We start from the raw sequence: 20,959 nt of genomic DNA on the forward strand, positions 1-20,959 counted from the left end.
TACTTCCCCAGATGTGCACAGATTTTCACTTTTCTTATAACTTCTTGTGTTCATTCTGCCCCTCCCCAGCCAGACCCAATTTCCCAGAGGCAAGGCCTGGTTTTGTGTGTGTGGTATTTTTCTAGTTTTAGCCCCTTACCTCCATTAAAATTTATCCTCTTTCCCAGCACATTAGACGAGTGGTTCTCAAACTGGAGCTGCTTCTAAACTGGCTAGAGGGTTTGGTAAAACACAGAGGAGTAGGCCCCATCCCCAGACTTTCAGATTTACTAGGTCCAGAGTAGGACAGAGAACTTGCATTTCTAACAGACTGCTGGGTGACCCTCATGCTTCTGGTCCAAGGACCATACTTTGAGAACCACTGGGTTAGATAGACCCTGAGCTAAGACAGGTTGTCATATTGTAGGAAAATGTTCCTAGACTTGAAGTCACGAAGAAGAACCAAGTTTGAGCTTCCTCCAAGACCACCTCCTAGGTATATTAACTCGAGCAAATCCCTGGAGCCCAGAGGTTCTCAATCTCACATTAGAATCACCCGGTGACCTTTTATAACGTTGATGGAAGACCCCACCCAAGATGGACTTAATCAGAATCTCAGGGCATGACTCTGGTGCATCAGTATGTTGCAAAATCTCCACAGGTGATTCTCCTGAGCCTCAGTTTTGTCTTCTAAATAATAGGTATAACTTTTCCCACACAGGACCATTGAGACAAACACAAATAAATATTAAAATCCCTTCGTAATGACACAGTGCTATTCAAATGTTAAGTGTCATTTTCTGTTACAGAAAACATTTAAATTCTGACAGAGGCCATAAACATCTCAGTTAATATCTAAGTCAGGACAGATATTTCTGGCACAAGTTAAGCTTGGATGGAAATCATTTTAACAAATCCATCTTATTCCACTGACACACTCATCTCTCCTTGATTCTGTATTTAAAGCATTTCTTTATATTTTACATATAGTCTAAGAAAGTTAAATTACTCTTGGTGACTATCCAATGGTTTGGTGACCCCAATTTAAGCCAGGAGCCAGCAAACATTTTCTGTCAAGGACCTGATAGTAAATATTTTGGGCTTTGCAGGCCAGACGGTCTCTGTTGCGATTACTTAACTCCACCACTGTATCACAAAAACAGCCATAGACTAAAACAAACCAACATATAAAGCAGCCATAGACAATATGTAAACGGCTGCACATGGCTGTGTGCCAATCAGCTTTATCTGCAAAAACAGGTGGCAGGCTGCATTTGGCCACGTGCTATAATTGGCCAACCACTTCTCTAAGTTTCAAAGAAAGACATAAAAATGTTCAAGTTGACTCAAAAAAGCAGCTAGGAATCTTTCTAATGAGATGTACCCAGCAAAGAGCGATTTCATCGACATGCTTGTGTGCGTGGTCTGAGTGTGGGAGGTAACTGAGGAAGGATGACAGGGTGGTCACACAGACAGTTGAAAGTAAGCCAATCGCTTTGAAATTACCAATCGGCGTGAGACTTATGTCCAGGTAAGATGACTGCATTCTTCCTGGGCTCACCATTAGGTTCTCAGAAAGAAGGAAATGCACCCTCTCCCCTTAAATTGCTGTTTTCTGCTTAAAGGCTGAGGGAACTCTTCCCCAGTCATGGGGACTCATCAAAGCAGGATGGGAGTCCCCATCAGTCTTTGCCTTACACTAGCGATTTTCATCCAGCATTAGGAAAAAACACCAAAATGACACCAAAGGGTGATCCCTTTTCCCATGCTTTGTAAATCAGCGCTCTCTTCTATACAATTAGGAGAGGGGATGGGGGATATCTGCATACTTCCCCCCACCCAAGACACTTGGCAATGTCTGGAGACATTTTTGGAGTCACAACTAGGTGAGGGGTGCTATGACATCTAGTGGGTAGAGGCCAGGAATGCCACTCAACATCGTATAGTGCACAGGACAGCCCCAAATATCACTAGTGCTGAGGCTGAGAATCTCTGAGATAGAGCATCACGTAGGAGGATAGCTGTAACTGGGGAAGTCTGGGGACTGAGAAATAGGGCTTAGAGCTCTTATGCCAAGCTTCTCTCCATCTTGTTTCTCTGGACAGGCTCCTTCAGTGGCCCAATCACTGCAGTCATCACTCCTTTTTCCTTTGAAGTAAGAGAATCTTAGAGAAAGTTGGGTCTTAGCGCTAGAAGTAAACTCAGATCACCTGGTCACATAAGGCAGCACTTCTCAAATTGTACTCTGCACACAAATCACCTGGGGTTAATTCTGCCTGACTCAGCAGACCTGGATGGGGCTTGCAATTCTGCATTGCTAAGTGGCACTTGCTCCTATACAGACACAGGTAGTCCCTAGATCACACTCTGATTAGCAAGTCACTGCTTTCAGATGATGTGGCTGCAGTGCATTAAAGTTAAGTCGGTTCTCCCAGTCACTCAACTAGAATTTCTCAAAAGAAACTTAAAAAAGACTTCCTGGACCCTCACACTCTAGCCACCAATTTAGTTAACCACGGATCCACCTTTCCTCTGGCACCTGGCAGCATCCTGCAGACACTGTACCCTGGAGGCAGTTTTGGAAATCATCTCCACTGAATGCAGTCCTGCTCTGTCTCCCTAGCTTTTTTTTTTTTTTTTTTCCCCCTGAGACAAAGTTCACTCTTGCCCAGGCTGGAGTGCAGTGGTGCAATCATAGCTTGCTGCAGCCTCAAACTCCTGGGCTCAAGTGATCCTTTCACCTCAGCCTCTCAAGTAGCTGGGACTACTGGTGCTCACCACCATACCTGGCTAATTTTTTAAAAATTTTTTGTAGCGATCGCGGGGGGGGGGCTTACTGTGTTGCCCAGGCTGGTCTTGAACTCCTAGCCTCAAGCAATCCTCAACCACCACAGCCTACCAAAGCACCGAGATTATGGGCATGAGCCACCACACCTGGCCTCTCCCTAGCTCTTTAATAACCGTGGAGATTCCTGCCCCATGGAGCAACTTGGCTTGGCCACTCCCTGGAGAAAGTTCCTTGCTGATCATATAAACCACTCAGCAGCCAGCCATTCCTAGAAATGTCTTTCTGGGAAGAGGCTGAAGTTTGAGAAATTCAGAAAAGGAAACCTTTATCAAAAGGGAGCTAGCCCCAATTTCCGCTTAGGTTCGTGTCAACTGGAAACAGGTGGAAGCCCTGAGAGAGTGAGTGTGTGTGAAATGAACATGGAGTCCTGCAGAAGGAAGGAATGTTCTACCAGCGAGCGTCCTCTGGATCCAACCTGTTAGGAGCCTGTGGGACGAGAATTTATGGATGTGTTTTCAATTTCTCTGACAGAATCTGTTTGGATTGAGGACGGCTGTTTCATCTTTGAAATATGTGTTCCATAACAAGCACTTGAATCACACATCAATTGCTCCCTTCATTCTGTGAGCCAAGCCCTGACTAAAGGGGTTTGGAAATCCCCACAAGGTGCTCTCTGCTTATTGCTCATTCAGAAAGAAAAAAACATGTCTTTAATGAAATGCAATATTGAGGAACAGCCAGAAATAGATGCTCCCTATCTGCATTCACATATGGTAACTTCTTTCTGGCCAATTGACGACCAATGAACTGGGGAAGAGCTTTAACAATGGGCACTCCAAGCACTCTGTGCTCAGCCGAAGCACGCTGGTCCTGATGGAAGTTGATGGAGATGGACATTTCTAGTCCTTTCTCAACCCATGAAAGCCCAGGAAACCCATGCATGACCCAGACTTTTATTTGCAAGGCCATCCTGGTTAGCTCTAGCTAAGCCTCTAGAATTAAAACTGATGGGCTGTCACTTTTCAGACAAATTCTATTTGTTCATTCTCCCCCTCTGGATTTTAACAACATCATGGTGACAGGAAATGTCCAAGGCCCACAAAACGCTGTTCTTTCATGAGTTTTACTAACAGACTCATTTCTACATTAACACAATGCTGGAGAGATTTTTCTCTGTCTGGAAGTGCAGAGAGTATGGAGTTTTAGGTTGCCTGAAAATAAGCAAGCTATACACTTTCTTGTGTTCCATGAATTCTTGCTCCAAATTTCAAACTAATCAATACATAGTTCAGTATCCATGCATACAGATGCTTTTCTGCTCTTCGAGCCAATATAAAGGTAGAGAGAAATGGAATTTTACCAAGTAGCTTCCTTTCTATAATTTCCCATTAATTGGGAGACAGGTTTTTTAAAAAATATATCCCTTAAGAAATCTGAGTTTTTGCTTTGTTTTGTTTTTTGGAAAAATGACTGCAGGGACTGGGAAAAAAAGCATTTGGCTAGTCTGATCTGTGTTTACTTTCTGTGGCCTTATAATTAAACTAAAGTGTTATATGTCCTTTAACAACACAAAATTAACTGAAGTATTTCCAACTAAAGCTACTGAGCTTCAGATGATGTCTACCATTTGCCTGGTCATATTCCATGCCAAGTACTGTACAGCAATTACCTCATTTAATTCTCACAGCCATGCTGCTGTGGCAAGAGCAGTAGTTCACTCTACAGAGGTGGGGAAACCCAGGCTCAGAGAAGTTCAGTCCCTTTGACAATGGCACACGGAGCCAGGACTCAATGGAGCTGGAACTCAAGTGCAGTTCTATCGGCCTGTGACATTGGTGTGACTCCCTGAAAACTCAACATTGAAATTCTGTTGGAAGACTATTCTGGCTGGGCGCAGTGACTCACGTCTGTAATCTCAGCCCTTTGGGAGGCCGAGGCGGACGAATCACTTGAGGTCAGAAATTCGAGACCAGCTTGGCCAACATGGTGAAACCCTGTCTCTACCAAAAATATGGAAAATTAGCCAGGCGTGATGGTGTGCAGCTGTAATCCTATTTACTAAGGAGGATGAGACAGGAGAATCACTTGAACCCAGGAGGCAGAGGCTGCAGTGAGCCAAGATCACGCCACCGCACTCCAGCCTGGGCAGCAGGGTGAGACTCTATCTCAAAAAAAAAAAAAAAAAGATTATTCTGTTTGCTTTTAGGGTATCATGAGACCACAAAAGTTTCCAGGCATGGCTTTAAATGCCACCAATATGCCAATGGCTTGATTTACATCTCAAACATTAATGATTCCCCTGAGCTCCAAACCTGAATGTCTAAGAGACATCTCTCACATAGCATTTCCAAAAGGGAGCTCCTCACCTAGTCTAGCCCATCTCAGTAAATGGCAACTTGGTTGTACCATTTTATATCCAGTCCATCAGCAAATCTGTTGGCTCTACCTTGGAAATACAGTTTGCCCTCCATATCCATGGGTTCTGCATCTGTGGATTCAACTGTGGATTGAAAATATTCAGGAAAAAAAATGGATGGTTGCAACTGTACTGAACGTGTACAGATTTTTTCTTGTCACTATTCCATAAACAATGCAGTATAACAATTATTTACATAGCATTACATTGAACTAGGTATTCTAAGTAATCTAGAGAACATTTAAAGCAGACAGGAGGATGTGCATGGGCCATATGCAAATAATACAGCATTTTATATAAGGGGCTTAAGCGTCATGAATTTTGGAATCTATGGGGGGTCCTGAAAGCAATTCCCCACAGATACTGAGGGGCAACTGTAAAACTGGAATTCAAGAATCTTTCTGGGGCAAGCCCCCATCATCACTCACCTATTTTTTTTTTTTTTTTTTGAGATGGAGTCTCGCTCTGTTGCCCAGGCTGGAGCACAGTGGCACGATCTCAGCTCACTGTAACCTCTGCCTCCCAGGTTCAAGTGATTCTTCTGCCTCAGCCTCCTGAGTAGCTGGGATTACAGGCGCCTGCCACCACGCCTGGCTCATTTTTGTATTTTTTAGTAGAGACAGGGTTTCGCCATGTTGGCCAGGCTGGTCTCAAACTCCTGACCTCAAGTGATCTGCCTGCCTCGGCCTCCCAAAGTGCTGGGATTACAGGCATGAGCCACTGCACCTGGCGTATTTGCAATAATACTCTTAACCAGAGCCCTGACTTCCAGTCTTGCTGTCCAACAGTCAGAATGGTTTGTGGACGACCCAAGTCAAATCATGTCACTCCTCTGAATTCCAGGACTTTACCTGGTCCTTCAAGACCCTGAAGCATCTGCTGTGTCTACCCTCCTCCCAAAGGGAAAACAAACCCAACTTCAAATACCCCCACTCCCATCCCAAGGCTGCAGCCATCCACCCCTGGTGGGCCCCCAGCAGGCTAGGCCCATTTCCACCTCAGGACATTTGCACTTAGCTGTCCCCTCTGCTGAGGCTATCCTTTTCCCAGCTGTACCTCCAGCTGGTCCCCTCCCCTAACCAGTGGGGACTCCTCTAACCACCAACCACCCATATTAAATAGCACCTCTTCTAGGTCAAGGATCTGTGGGCATCCTTTGTTCCTTTCTTTTCTTTCTTTCAAATTTTCTGTAAAGTAGAAAGTTTTCATGAAAAAAAAAAAACTCATATGAAAAGACATAATTCAACCCTTGTGGTTCCCAAATAAATAGAAAAATTTGCTCTTGAAAGAAAGTATGAAAGAATGAATGAATGTTAGACCATTGCCCAAGCTGTACTCCCCAGCCTTCACACAGGGCAAACACAGATGGCCTGAGGACAGTGTTCCTACCCAATCCTTGGAAACTGATAGCCTCAGTCTGAATTTTCATTTGGTCATCGCCCACCCAGCCAAGAACAAGGAATTTTAAAGCTGACCTAATGGACTTCACAATCTGTATACCAGTCTTAAGATGGGTCTTTAACTTTACTGGATAGTTCTACCAAGTCATGGGGACCAGGTTTCCAGAGGTTCTACTGTGTAGAAACACACTGTGAAATCAGTATCTCTTCCATTTACAACATGTTTGTTGCGGATTCTGTGCTTATTTTATTTTTAAAAATAGAGTTCAAACATTTAATATTTAATAAGGTGCCAACATTTACACAGAGTGTTACAATAAAAAAAACCCAACACGTTGCTATGTGGTCGTTCCAATACCAAATGTGAATATATCTCATCAAAGTCACCCGGAGGCTCATTCCCAGCACCTCTAGGATAGCAAATAAATAGTTATTACCGCGACGGTGAAAATAGGGTCTGCTTAATGTTTCTCAAGTCAGATATACAGGCTCTCTCCTCATGTAAATCATTTCAAAGGCTAGAAGCTTAGTCTGATAGAACACTGCCCATACAAAATTAAAATGAAAGCATAATATTACAATTATGTGGTAATTCAATAGTTCTCCTTGGGTTTCTCATCTTTTCCAGCTCAGCATCTAATAATGAATACTAAGTAGAATTCGCACATGTTGGTAATTTAAAGTAATCAGTTCTCACCTAAGTGACACAAACTGCTCTAAAATTTTCCATTTCTGTGACTTATTAGTCTCAAAATCTATCTATTTACACATCTCCTTTGTAAGGTCTTTGGGAAAGACTGAACAAAGAACTGAGATTATCCGGTTCCAAGTAACAGTAAGCACTGAATATTGAATGACTTCGACTTCTAGCACATTCTGCCTTTCCCTAAAAGCCACATGAGCATCTGCAATCCCAGGGGATGCACTAAAACCCACTTAGAAGAAACACACATGTCACTTCCAGGGTACCCTTATTTGGTGCTTTTGTACAACACATTTCCTCAGTGAGAGCAAGAAACACGTGATGTGTGTCATGAAACAGCTCCTTTCCCATGATGTGTTGATGGTTTTTTATGTAAACCTGATTCGGAAGGAATCCAGAAAGTTCCACAAATATCTAAAGCCTTTGGTTCTGGAAGAGGAAAAAAAAACATTATTCTGAAAGATGCTTATTTCACCTCCACGTCCCCGTGCTGTTCATCAGATCACCAGATAAAGTGGATAGAAGTTCTGCATTTGGAAAGAGCAAATACCCTCGGGATCCCTACCCAACTACATTTACAAGAGCCAGTGCATGGCAGCATGTTCCCCATGGGGTTTGTCTGAGCCCCCAGGCCCCTGGGCAAGTGGACCACATGACTGAGTTAGGACTCCACAGAAGGAAGACAGTTTGCTGTGGTAGTCCCCACCGCAGACTCCTCATCCTTGACCTTAGTCCACCTGTCCAACTTTGACCTTCTATTGAGGAGAGCCTGAACCCCCCAATAAATCAGAGGATCAACTTACAAAAGAAAGTAAGACTGGGTTGTTTCAGTTAAGTAACTCTTCCAACTGTTTGCCATGAATTTGCAGATATCTCTACTCTAAGCACTGGGGAGGACACAAATCCTAAGGTCCCCCTCAGTGACCTTGGCCTGGAAGCATATTTTCCCTTCATTCCCCTCCATGGCCTCAGCCAGATTAGAAAGAAATGCTGTGGTTTCACTGACCTTTGGCTATCTTTTCACTGTTTCATGTTCCCTTTTGAAGCTGCTCGTTTCAGCTAAAAGGACCTCCTGGATTCTATAAAGCCAGGCTATAACTAATACTCTTTCCCAGCACACACTGGCTCTGAGGAGACCACAGGAGAATAAGAGGGGAACTACATGAAGTGGTCATTAAGACTTTTTAGGATTTAAAGCCCAGGAGAATCCAACTTCACTTGTAAATGTTCCGTAGAAACCACAACACCAACACTAACATTAAGACCTGTTACTTGAGGCTTACGTACTATAAATATGACAATGAATTTTATTCTTTTATAGGACCAAGGATTAAATTCTCTACTATTGACTGGATATTGTCACACTGAGGTGGCTACTTGTTATTTTGGAAGGAAGGGGTCAATGAATTACACAACTTTTCTTAGTGTGTCAGCATGATCTGACTTAAAAATGTCTTAACCCAGAGAAAATATATATTTTGCACATTAATCAGAAGTTTCATAGAAACCCATTTGTAGCTAGGTTTTTGTCCAACATGAAAATTCTTATTAGAGCTAAGAAATTATGGATTTGGGCTGGGAATTCTAGGTCAAATCTGAGAGAAGGGGTGGGGAACAGGAAGGTTAGAAGAGCATTCACAGGGGTTTGGCAAGAATGAAAACAGGAAGGGCAATGACAAGGACATGATGACGGCATCCAATACAGCAAACTTCCCCTCCTGAAGACCAACACTCTTCCTTAATAAGATAATATGAATTTCGTTCAGAGAGTAATGTGACTAGCTCAATATTTTCCTTCCCACACTAGTGTGTGGCTAGGGGGAGCCACGTGACAAACTTCCAGTCAATGCATACAAGCTGAGCATCTCTGGGGAAGCTTTGCTTTCCTGATAGACATTGTACCTAGTTGCTTGCCTCTCCCTTCCTTCCTCTTCCCACTTAGAAAGCAGGCATGATACCTGACAGTGCAGGAACCATCTTGCAACTCTGAGGCAATAAGCCAGAGGACAAAAGGTGAAAATGGTGAAAAAGAAATAGCAACTGGATGGGGATCCCAATGATATTATGGGGACAGTCCTGGAGTACCCCCTTCTCAGGGTTCTTATTCAGCCCTTCAGCGTTTGCTGGGTTTTCTGTTATTTGCAGCCAAATACACACCTAAGTGATGCAGCACTATCCAGTGACAATGAGATTGAAAAGGATGAGGGGCACTTAGTGAAAAGGAAGGGACAAAGACTAAAGAGAAAGGGCAAGTGGGATAATCTTACTTACACAGATCATATGGTGGACCTAATACATAGCTTAATTCCTTCCCGCAGAAAAGACCAAAATCCTGACTAAAAGAGTAAATGTGTCGTTAAGTTCAAATACAAAGATGCCCAGTGCTCAAATTGGCTGTATAAAATTTAATGCTGTCCTCCTGCGTTGTGATTGCTAGTATGAAGTGCATGCTTATACATTAAAACTGGACGTTTTGCATCCTACAGAGAAGATAATGGAACAGATTTAGAATCAATTTAGTATTTCTCTTGCAATCCATTTGGAGGGATTCCAACTGAGCACTCGTATGCCTCATCCTCTCCACAGCCGCATCTGATAAGACCTGAGAGGAAAAATAAGTAGTAACATTGGGTAGCCTGTTTGGACTCTTGCATATGCTACTTGGAAATGAAACCACGCTTATGGCAGGCTGGGGGCATACCGGCTATGGCCCATGGAAGTGCTGAGCTGATCAATATTGAATGCATGGGCAAAAGCAATAAATAAATGAAGCAAATGCAATGCGGATGCAAATCAATGATCGGGTGAGTATATCCTCAAAATAAGGATGTGTCCCTTTGTATGGGAGGAGACACAGCACAGTACTATATGCTCCAATAGTTCATCATGCAGTCCCAGGATGCCAGTCTTGCATAGAGAAATGATTTCTTCACACTCATCATGGCAGGCGCCCCTGATGTTGGTTCAGAAACTGATGGATAAGCCAGATAACAGGCTGAGAACAGGAGCAAGAAACGGGATGGTCGTGAGTGGATCCACTGGCATACTTGCAGCTTTCACTGTGTTCAAATTTAATTTCTTTCTTTTTCAACAAAGTAAGTGCAAATGTCTTTAGTATGATTCAGTAACATAGCAGCAAAACTTCAAGAACCAATAAATAATGACACTGACATGCCGATACCCCTTTGTCTTTTGGACTCAACACTTCACGTGTGTTCATAAGTTACAAACATCAGCCTTGAGCAGAAGGGGTAAAAGTTTCTTGAGTCAGCATTCATGCTCCACATACTTGTACAGATCACATAATTTACATCATTTACCCACCCACATGCTCCCACAGCAGCAGCAAACTCATTAGGAAACACAGCTTGAAACTCGTACGGGGTTAAAGCTATAAAATGCCTACTCATTGATGTTTTCGTTTTTGTTTTTAAAGGTTTCATTCTTCTTCCCCGCCTTTCAAATAAAGCTTTTGTTTCCGCTGTCCCCAATGCATGATCTTTCATTGGGATAATAACATATCATTTATTTCTTTTTAAATGACACAGTCAGTGTTTTTCTGAAAATAATTGCCACCTTGTTGCTAATTAAACATGATGGATTCGGGGTCCTGGTTTGCCATCTGGGCCATATGTCTCAGAACATCCTTTTTTGTGATGATGCCAAGAAGTCTCCTGGAGAAGAAACAAATAGAGAAAAGAGGTCAGCCTTGCAACAATGACTCATCCCTCTCCCTAAACCCCAGTGCCTTTTCCATGTGGACACAGAGACAGACAACATTTCCCAGCCTCTCTTGTGGTTAGGCAGAGCCAATGGAGGGAGCACTGGCCAATGCCTATGGGTGGAGGTGACAGATGCCGCTCCCAGGTCTCCTGTGCATTTCTCCCCACTCTCTCTTCTCATCTGGCAGCCAGAGGCACAGGAGCCAGTGAAGGGCTCTGAGGATTGACTTAGGAGCCACCAGATTCAAAGACCTAGGTCCAGAGCCCACCTGCAATCCACACTGGATGTAACATGTGAGAAAAATAAACCTTTATTGCATTAGGTCACAGAGATTGCAAGCTTGTTTATTAAGGCAGTAAACCTATGATGACTGCTATATCCTCTTAAATTTCAAGACTATAATCAATTTTAAAAGGGTTTATGAACGGCATTGTCAAAACTTGACCACACCACAGGAATTCCAAGTATAAGGTATTTTAAGTAAAAGAAATTTTAAGTACAAGGTAAAAAGTGATTCTATTTGTAATTCTATCTTACTGGGAGGATAAAGTTTGACATTTATCTCTGACTACATATGTAAATTGCCTCCTCTTCCAAAATTCCATTGCTTTCAACTTATAAAAAGAATGCCACTTCCCAGAGTCCATTGTATGGGACCACCAAGACTGTATATCACACAATGCCAAGGAGCACTGCTCACAAACACTGCAGTGGAAATTGTGCCCTCTGGAGTACACAGTGCACATTTGCACAACCATTCATAGCAAGCCTTGCTTCATTATTTTACTAAATGATGACCTGCAGGAACACATCATGCCCCTTGGGTAAAATGAAAAGTCTGAGAGAAGGAGAAGTGAACAACTTCTTTGGAAAAAAAGAAGTTCCATTGCCACATAAGTCTGCAAAATAGTACTCACTGTATCTCCACTGTACCCCCCAAAAAAGGGGTATGGGGAAGCAAACTCTGGTAGTCTCACACTAAAATACTGTATAGTATTAAACCCATTAAAATAATGGGTTTCTACTCTGTGTAGTATGATAATATAAAAAAAACAGAAAACATAATTGTAATATACTGTCATTTATTTAATTAAGGCAAAATTAGTCAAATTTATCTCTTAGTGAATATGAAAAGGGGATGTAAGTATTCTAAGCAGTATTCAAATCAGTTACACCTGGTGAAATAGACGCTGATTAGTGAAACTGTCAGGCCAGAATTCCGACTTTTTTGACTCTGACTACACTGGACCTTAAACAGTCTTGGAAAAGGTATCCGTTTCTTGTGTTGGTTTCCCCATCTATCACACTGAGGGAGACAGCAGATAAGGCCCCTTCCCCTCCAACTCACAGCAACATCTTTAGGAAAGAGTAAAATAGTGAGAGAGCATGCTAAGCAAACAGAATAATGACAATATAAATTACAAAAACATTAAAAGAATATGTCATGACCCTACAGTGATTGTTTTTCTTAAATGGGGAGGAGTACTTGATAAACGCAGGAAGCAGGACAGAATTTGACAATTAATACTTTGCAGCCCCCAATGTAATAATTAGCTTAACCAATAATTATTAATGGATACCAAAATCATTGGGTGAATGGTTGCTGGAAAACAGAAAATTCACATGGTCTCAAAGTACTTTTCTACAGATTATGAACAAAGAGAAAAATGTCACTTTACAATGGAGGGTTCTGGTCATCACCACCTCATCCAAGCAATGGAGCTTATCATCAACAAAGTCAGAAAAGCAGACTCTATAACATTACCTATGTTGGAATGCTGCCAAAAACTACTTAAGCCAAATTGAATCATGAGGAAATAATCAGACCCAGAATGTGAGACTACTGGTCTGGACTCTTCAAAGGAAATCTTTGCATGTAACAAACCTGCACATGTACCTCTTGTATCTAAAATAAAAGTTGGAATTATTTTTTAAAATCTCTGTCATTAAAAAAAACAAAACAAGGCAGGGAACTGTTCTAGACAAGAGACTAAAAAGGCAAAACAATGCAATGCACAAACTTTGATGGAATTCTGAGTTGACATTTGAATGAATATCAACTGGATATTGGATGATATATTGAGTTACTGTTAATTTTACATCATTATGGTTTGGTAGTTATGTAAAGAAAATGTCTTAGAAGATGTCTGCTTCATTCATAATTGCCAAAACCTGGAAGCAACCAACATGTTATTTAGTAGGTGACTGGATAAACTGAACTGTAGCATATCCAGACAATGGATATTCTTCAGCAATAAAAACAAAAGTGCTATCAAGTCATCAAAAGACCTGGAGGAAAATCAAAACGTGTATTGCTGAATGAAAGAAGCCAGTCTGAAAAGGCTACATACTGAATGATTCCAACTACATAATACACAACATTCTGGAAAAGGATGGAGACAGTAAAAAGATCAGTGGTTGTCAGGGTTTGGGGGTGGAAGAGAGGGATAAATAGGCAGAGCACAGGGGATTTTTAGGGCAGTGAAACTACTCTGTATCATCCTGTAATGGTGGATACATGATATTATATATTTGTCAAAATCCACAGAAATATATGACACAGAGTACACTCTAAAGTAAATTATGGATGTTAGTTAATAATAATGTATTGATATTGGTTCATCAATTACAACAAATACAACAGTAATGCAAGATATTGACAATAGTGGAAACTGAGGGGGGAGAAGGGGATATATGGGAACTCTGCACTTTTTGCTCAATTGTTCTGTAAACCTAAATGTTGTTATAATCCTGAAACAAGACCTACCTAAAGGAAACAAATGTTAGTACTCTTCTTTGCAGTGAGATGCTGAGTTCTCCTGGGAAAACCCATCTGTGAACATGAACACAGTTGATAGATTCAAGGTCCAACAAGGGCTCTGGTCTCACACAGGAAGGTTGCTGGGTCCAGCTGGCAGAGCATGAAAACATTTCTTTCCATTCTGAATTGTCTTAGTTGCTTCGGGCTCAACTGTCATAACGAGGGCCCATTGCAATCAATCAACCAGAGATACACATTTTCTCAAGGGCACTGTTACCCAATACTTTGCCAAATCACCCTGCTTCTACGGTTGCAAAAGCTTTAGTGGGCCCCGGTCTCATCAGAGTTGCCCTTTTGCTTTGGCAGCTGTGTATTTCTGCTGAGAAGAGCAGTCCAGGCCTCCAGACCTGAGGCATGTCAGAGCCTTAGAGGCCCACATAAGAAATAAAGGTTTCCCAATCAACAAAGTGAAGAGACAACCCACAGAATGGGAGAAAACACTAGCAAACTACCCATCTGACAAGGGATTAATAACCAGAATGTATAAGGAGCTCAAATAACTCTATAGGTAAAAATCTAATAATCTGATCAAAAAAACGGGCAAAATATTTGGATAGACATTTCTCAAAAGACATACAAATAGCAAACAGGCATATGAAAAGAGTACAGTTGGACAGTTTGTAACACAAAGGGCAAATGCTTGAGGTGATGGATACCCCATTCTCTATGATGTGATTATTATACATTGCATGCCTGTAACAAAACATCTCATGTATTCCATAAATATACACATCTACTATGTACCCACAAAAATTTAAATAAATGTTTTTAAACAAGGTTTCCTCCCAGGGTCAGGTAAATTTTGTTCTAGCTCTGATGATTCTAATTAATTTCAAGAAAGCCATGATAGTTAGGAAAGGTGGCTTTGTTACTGGGAAGGGCCTCTATTTATAGGCAGATAAGAGTCCCCAGTGAGGCCCCTTCCCATGCAGTAGCAGTGAAATGAGTCCCAAGCTGGGCCCATAGGACTCCTTCCACCCATCCAGCCCTCCACCTGGGAAGGCTTTACGCAGGGTTTCTCCACCTTGGCACTAGTGACATTTAGGCTGGCTAATTATTTGTTGCAGAGAGGCCATTCTGTGCACTGTATAACATATAGCAGCATCCTGGGCCTCTACCCACTAGATGCAGCAGCATCCCCATCCCCCATCATGACAACCAAAATGTCTCCAGACAATGCCAAATGTCTCCTGTGGAGGGGGGACAGGATTGCCCCTGGTTGAGAACCACCATCCAGATTAAAAAGTACTAAAATAGTTCCACACCAGTTGGTTTATAGCCACTGAGCTAGACACCCTGGGATGTCCCCTGCCAACCTCATACCTTATAGAACTACAGCGAACTCCCCACAATTCATAACAAATGAGTTCATCATCTGGCACCAGCTCTAAAATACTTTCACTGTTACTCCCAGCCAGGAGCTTTCAGACACAAATAGACCTCTGTGGGTGAATCTATAATATACCATAAACATAGGACACGGAATCCCGTTACCTGGCCCCATATCCTCAGTATTTTACTGAACAGGTATCCCAAAATGCAGCCATTCCAGGAATCTGGATACTTAAGGATGCTGCCACATATCTTCCCATCATGCCCAGGTCTACTCCCCACTGTTGTTGGTCCCAGAGGGTGCTGTATGGAGGGGATTGATGTCCTCAAGGGTTAGGGTCAGTTGGCAGGGCTCTCCATCAAAGGTCCTCCCAGCACCTGGCAGCTGATTGTGCCTCAGGAGATAGGAGACCTGTAAGAACCCAGATGAGACTGGCTCTGCAACCAATTCCCTTTAACCTTGAGCAGTGTTTTGCTTCTTAGAGTCTCACCTCCTCATCTGAAAACTAAAGGGAATGGGGGAGGGGGGAGGAGGGGATGGAGGATGGTTAATGGGTACAAAAGATAGTTTAAAAGAATGAATACAATCTAGTATTTGACAGTGCAACAGGGTGACTACAATCAATAATTTAACTGTCCATTTAAAAATAACTAAAAGAATTGGAACGTTTGTAACCCAAAGGATAAATGCTTGAGGTGATGGAGACTCCATTTACCCTGATATGATTATTATGCATTACATGCCTGTATCAAAATATACCATATACCCATAAATATATACACCTATGTACCCACAAAAATTAAAAATAATTTTTAAAAAAGAAAAAAAGGGAAACCAAATGTCCATCAACTAATGAATTGATCAGCAAAATGTGGTCTATCCACACAATGCAAGATGATTCAGCCCTAACAAGGAAAGAAGGATGGAAACATCTTCAGTGTGGACGAACCTTGAAAACATGATGCTCTTTGGGAGACCGAGATGGGCGGATCACGAGGTCAGGAGATCGAGATCATCCTGGCTAACACAGTGAAACCCCACCTCTAGTAAAAATACAAAAAAATTAGCCGGGCATAGTGGTGGGAGCCTGTAGTCCCAGCTACTCGGGAGGCTGAGGCAGGAGAATGGTGTGAACCCGGGAGGTGGAGCTTGCAGTGAGCCGAGATCACGCCACTGCACTCCAGCCTGGGCAACAGAGCGAGACTCCATCTCAAAAAAAAAAAAAAAGAAAGAAGGCATGATGCTCAGTGAAAGAAGCCAAACACAAAAGGCCACATAGTGCATGATTGTATTGACATGAAATGTCCAGCATAGGCAAGTCCACAGAGACAGAAAGAAGTAGAGTAGTGGTTGCCAAGGGCTGTGGTATAGGAGGTAACAGCTAAGGGGTGTGGGGTGTCTTTTGGGGGTGATGAAAATGATCTAAAATTGTGGTGATGAATGCATAACCCATTTTCTACTAAAAACCACTGAATCATGCATTGTAAATGGGTGAATTGTACAATATGTTAAATAGGAGTGGTGAGAGAGGGCATCCTTGTTTTGTGCTGGTTTTCAAGGGGAATGCTTCCAGGTTTTGCCCACTCAGTATGATATTGGCTGTGGGTTTGTCATAAATGACTCTTATTATTTTGAGGTATGCTCCATCAATACCTACTTAATTGAGAGTTTTTAACATGAAGGGATGTTATTTTTATCTAAGGCCTTTTCTTCATCTATTGAGATAATCATGTGGTTTTTGTCTTTCATTCTGTTTGCGTGATGAATTACATTTATTGATTTGTGTATGTTGAACCAGCCTTGCATCCCAGGGATGAAGCTGACTAGATCGTGGTGAATAAGCCTTTTGATATACCGCCAGGTTCAGTTTGCCAGTATTTTTTTTTTTAATTGAGGATTTTTGCATCAATGTTCATTAGGGATATTGGCCCGAAGTTTTCTTTTTTTGTTGTATCTCTGCCAGGTTTTGGTATCAGGATGATGCTGGCCTCATAAAATGGGTTGGGGAAGAGTACCTCCTTTTCAATTGTTTGGAATACTTTCTGAAGAAATGGTACCAGTTCCTCTTTGTACCTCTGGTACGAAGAATTCAGCTGTAAATCTGTCTGGTCCTGGGATTTTTTTGGTTGGTAGGCTATTTATCACTTCCTCAATTTCAGAATTTGGTCTATTCAGGGGTTCAACTTCTTCCTGGTTCAGTCTTGGGAGGGTGTATGCATCCAGTAATTTATCTATTTCTTCTAGATTTTCTAGTTTATTTACATAGAGGTGATATAGTATTCTCTGATGGCTGTTTGTATTTCTGTGGGGTCAGTGGTGATATCCCCTGTATCATTTTTTGTTGTGTCTATTCGATTCCTCTCTCTTTTCTTCTTTATTACTCTAGCTAGCAGCCTATTTTATTAATATTTTCAAAACAACAACTCCTGGATTTGTTGGGTTTGACTTTTTGAAGGGTTTTTTGTGTCTCTGTCTCCTTCAGTTCTGCTCTGATCTTGCCTATTTCTTGTCTTCTGCTAGCTTTGGGGTTTGTCTGCTCTTGGTTCTCTAGTTCTTTTAGTTGTGATGTTAGGGTGTCGATTTGAGATCTTTCTAGCTTTTTGATGTGGGCATTTAGGGCTATAAATTTCCCTCTTAACACTGTTATAGCTGTGTCCAAGGGTTTCTGGTATGTTGTCTCTTTGTTCTCATTGGTTTCAAAGAATTTCTGATTTCTGCTTTAATTTTATTATTTACCCAGGAGTCATTCAGGAGCAGGTTGTCAATTTCCATGTAGTTGTGTGGTTTTGAGTGAGTTTCTTAATCTTGAGTTCTAATTTGATTGCACTGTGGTCTGAGAGACCGCTTGTTATGATTTCAGTTGTTTTGCATTTGCTGAGAAGTGTTTTACTTCCAGTTATGTGATTGATTTTAGAGTAAGTGTCATGTGGCACCAAGAAGAATGTATATTCTGTTGTTTTTGGGTGGAGAGTCCATATAGCCTAGAAAATCCTAAGCAAAAAGAACAAAGCTGGAGGCATCATGCTACCCAACTTCAAACTATACTACATGGCCACAGTATCCAAAACACTACAGTACTGGTACATAGACCAATGGAACAGAATAGAGATCTCAAAAATAAGACCACATATCTACAACCATCTGATCTTTGACAAAGCTAACAAAACAATCAATGGGGAAAGGACTCCCTATTTAATAAATGGTGCTGGGAGAACTGGTTAGCTATATGCAGAAAATTGAAACTGAACCCCTTCCTTATACCTTATACAAAAATTAACTCAAGATAGATTAAAGACTTAAATGTAAAACCCAAAACGATAAAAAGCCTAGAAAAAAATCTAGGCAATACCATTCAGGACATAGTCACAGGCAAAGATTTCATGATGAAAACCTCAAAAGCAATTGCAACAAAAGCAAAAGTTGACAAATGGATCCTAATTAAACTAAAGAGCTTCTGCACAGAAAAAGAAACTATCGTCAGAATGAACGGACAACCTACAGAATGGGAGAAAATTTATGCAATCTATCCATCTGACAGAGGTCTAACATGCAGAATCTACAAGGAACAAATTTACAAGAAAAAAACAACCCCATCAAAAAGTGGGCAAAGGACATGAACAGACACTTCTCAAAAGAAGACATTTATATAGCCAACAAACATATCAGAAAAAGCTCCGCATCACTGATCATTAGAGAAATGCAAATCAAAACCACAATGAGATACCATCTCACATCAATCAGAATGGCAATTATTAAAGTCAAGAAAAAACAGATGCTCGTGGGAGTGTGGAGAAACAGGAATGCTTTTACACTGTTGGTGGGAATGTAAATTAGTTCAACCATTATGGAAGACAGTGTCGTGATTCCTCAAAGACCTAGAACCAGAAATACCATTTGACCTAGTAATCCCATTACTGAGCATATACCCAAAAGAATATAAAGCATTCTATTATAAAGATACATGCACACGTACGTTCACTGCAGCACCATTCACAATAGCAAAGACATGGAACCAACCCAAATGCTCACCAGTGATAGACTGGCTAAAGAAAACGTGGCACATATATACCATGGAATACTATGCAGCCATAAAAAGGAATGAGATCATGTCCTTTGCAGGGACATGGATGGAGCTGGAAGCCATTATCCTCAACAAACTAACACAGGAACAGAAAACCAAACACTGTATGTTCTCACTTATAAGTGGGAGCCGAACAATGAGAACACATGGACACAGGGAGGGGAACAACACACACTGGGGCCTGTCGTGGGTTGGGGAGGGAGAGCATCAGGATAAATAGCTAATGCATGTGGGGCTACCTACCTAGGTGATGGGTTGGTAGGTGCAGGAAACCACCATGGCACACGTTTACCTATGTAGCAAGACTTCACTTCCTGCACATGTATCCCAGAACTTTAAATTAAATTAAAAAAAAAAAAAAACAGAACAGTCCCCACTGGAGAGCCTGCCTTGGGTAGCACCACTTAAACTGGATTATGTCCATGTTCCTTAGTAGATAACAAGCTCCTTGGCTTTTAAAACAACAACAACAACAAAAACACTTTTTGTGCCCCCTACAGTTCCCAGCTAAAATAGATGCTCAATATAATGTTGAATAAACCAATGTTGCTTTAAAAAAATAAGACTTGTTAGTGTTTGCAAAGTGATAACTATAACACACACATACGTACATACACACACACACACACACACACACATATATACGGAACCCTCCCATATCTACAAAACCTGGTTTTTGTTTCCCTATCTTCACCCTGGAGACAGTATCAAAAGATCAAGTATTTGCATTCTGAAAACCTCCTTTTAAAGCTCTGTGACTGTAATGTCTAAAAGTTCAGTTGATTATAACAGCGCTAGGGAAATATGAATTCAGGAGCTGCCTTGGGTTCGTGCATAAATTGTGCCCTGGCCTGTGATGATAATTATCACAAAAGAAGAAAGCCGAACATCAACCCAGAAGGAGGTAACATCAAATCCAGCAGGCTTCGTTAGTGGCATGAAATGTCCTATTTGATTTAAATCAAGTGTTTGAACTTCTAGCCCCTTTGGGTAGTAGTTCAAGCAAATTCAGTGAATTATAAACTACCAGATCTATGACCAAGGACATAATTCAGATTCGAGCAGCTGGGCTCTTCTGTGAAAGCTACCCTGTCCAAGCCCCTGTGGACCACCTAGCAGGGCTTGGGGAAAATCTGACACCGCCTCCCTTACTCACTTTTCCTTTCTAGAACTTTCATAGGGAAAATCTCACCCAAATTCATTCTTAGCAACTGGAGGCTTCCTAGATTGTCGCATTCTGATTCCTGGTCCAGTTTTATGATGCCCCTTGAACCCCAGACCTGAGAAATGCTGCAGGTGATCCAGGCCAGTGGTGGAGCTCAGGCTCGTGGCCATCCCGAGCAGGGAAGCCACAGGGTGGCCGAGCACATCAAACATGAGAGCTGGCCAGAGACGTGCCTGACCTGGCAAGAAGCCCAAGGAGATGAAAGGCCCCGCAGACAAGGATCCCTTGCCAGCACTAACGCAGCAGCATCTGTGTTTGTTTAAAAGATGTAGAGTGAGAGAGAGTGCAATTTTGCTTTCTTGAAGCACATTCGGGGCCAATTTCGGCACCCAGATCTTCACGGGAAGACCTCATGGGGCTCTGTGAGGCGTGAGTGGGCATTAAGGGCAGAGTTTCCTGACTGAACTGAAATTCCAATGATAACTGACATTGGATTATTGTTTTAAAGGAAAGGAGAAACTGCTACACACTTGAGACAGCATGGCCAATC

At 41.9% G+C, this 20,959-nt stretch overlaps 1 protein-coding gene across 1 annotated transcript in view; it reads right to left on the minus strand.

The window, feature by feature from the left end:
* Positions 1-6,806: 6,806 nt before the first annotated feature.
* The window catches only part of LOC105478112 (chloride voltage-gated channel 4), an 80,576-nt gene continuing 66,423 nt past the window's right edge, over positions 6,807-20,959 (minus strand). Inside the window, exon 13 of the mRNA XM_011735105.2 lies at positions 6,807-10,960. Coding sequence (XP_011733407.1) covers positions 10,870-10,960 — 91 coding nt within the window. The 3' untranslated portion in view covers positions 6,807-10,869. The remainder of the gene's footprint in view (positions 10,961-20,959) is intronic.

Source organism: Macaca nemestrina, chromosome X, assembly GCF_043159975.1.
Source record: "Macaca nemestrina isolate mMacNem1 chromosome X, mMacNem.hap1, whole genome shotgun sequence".
In the NCBI taxonomy this organism is placed as follows: domain Eukaryota; kingdom Metazoa; phylum Chordata; class Mammalia; order Primates; family Cercopithecidae; genus Macaca; species Macaca nemestrina.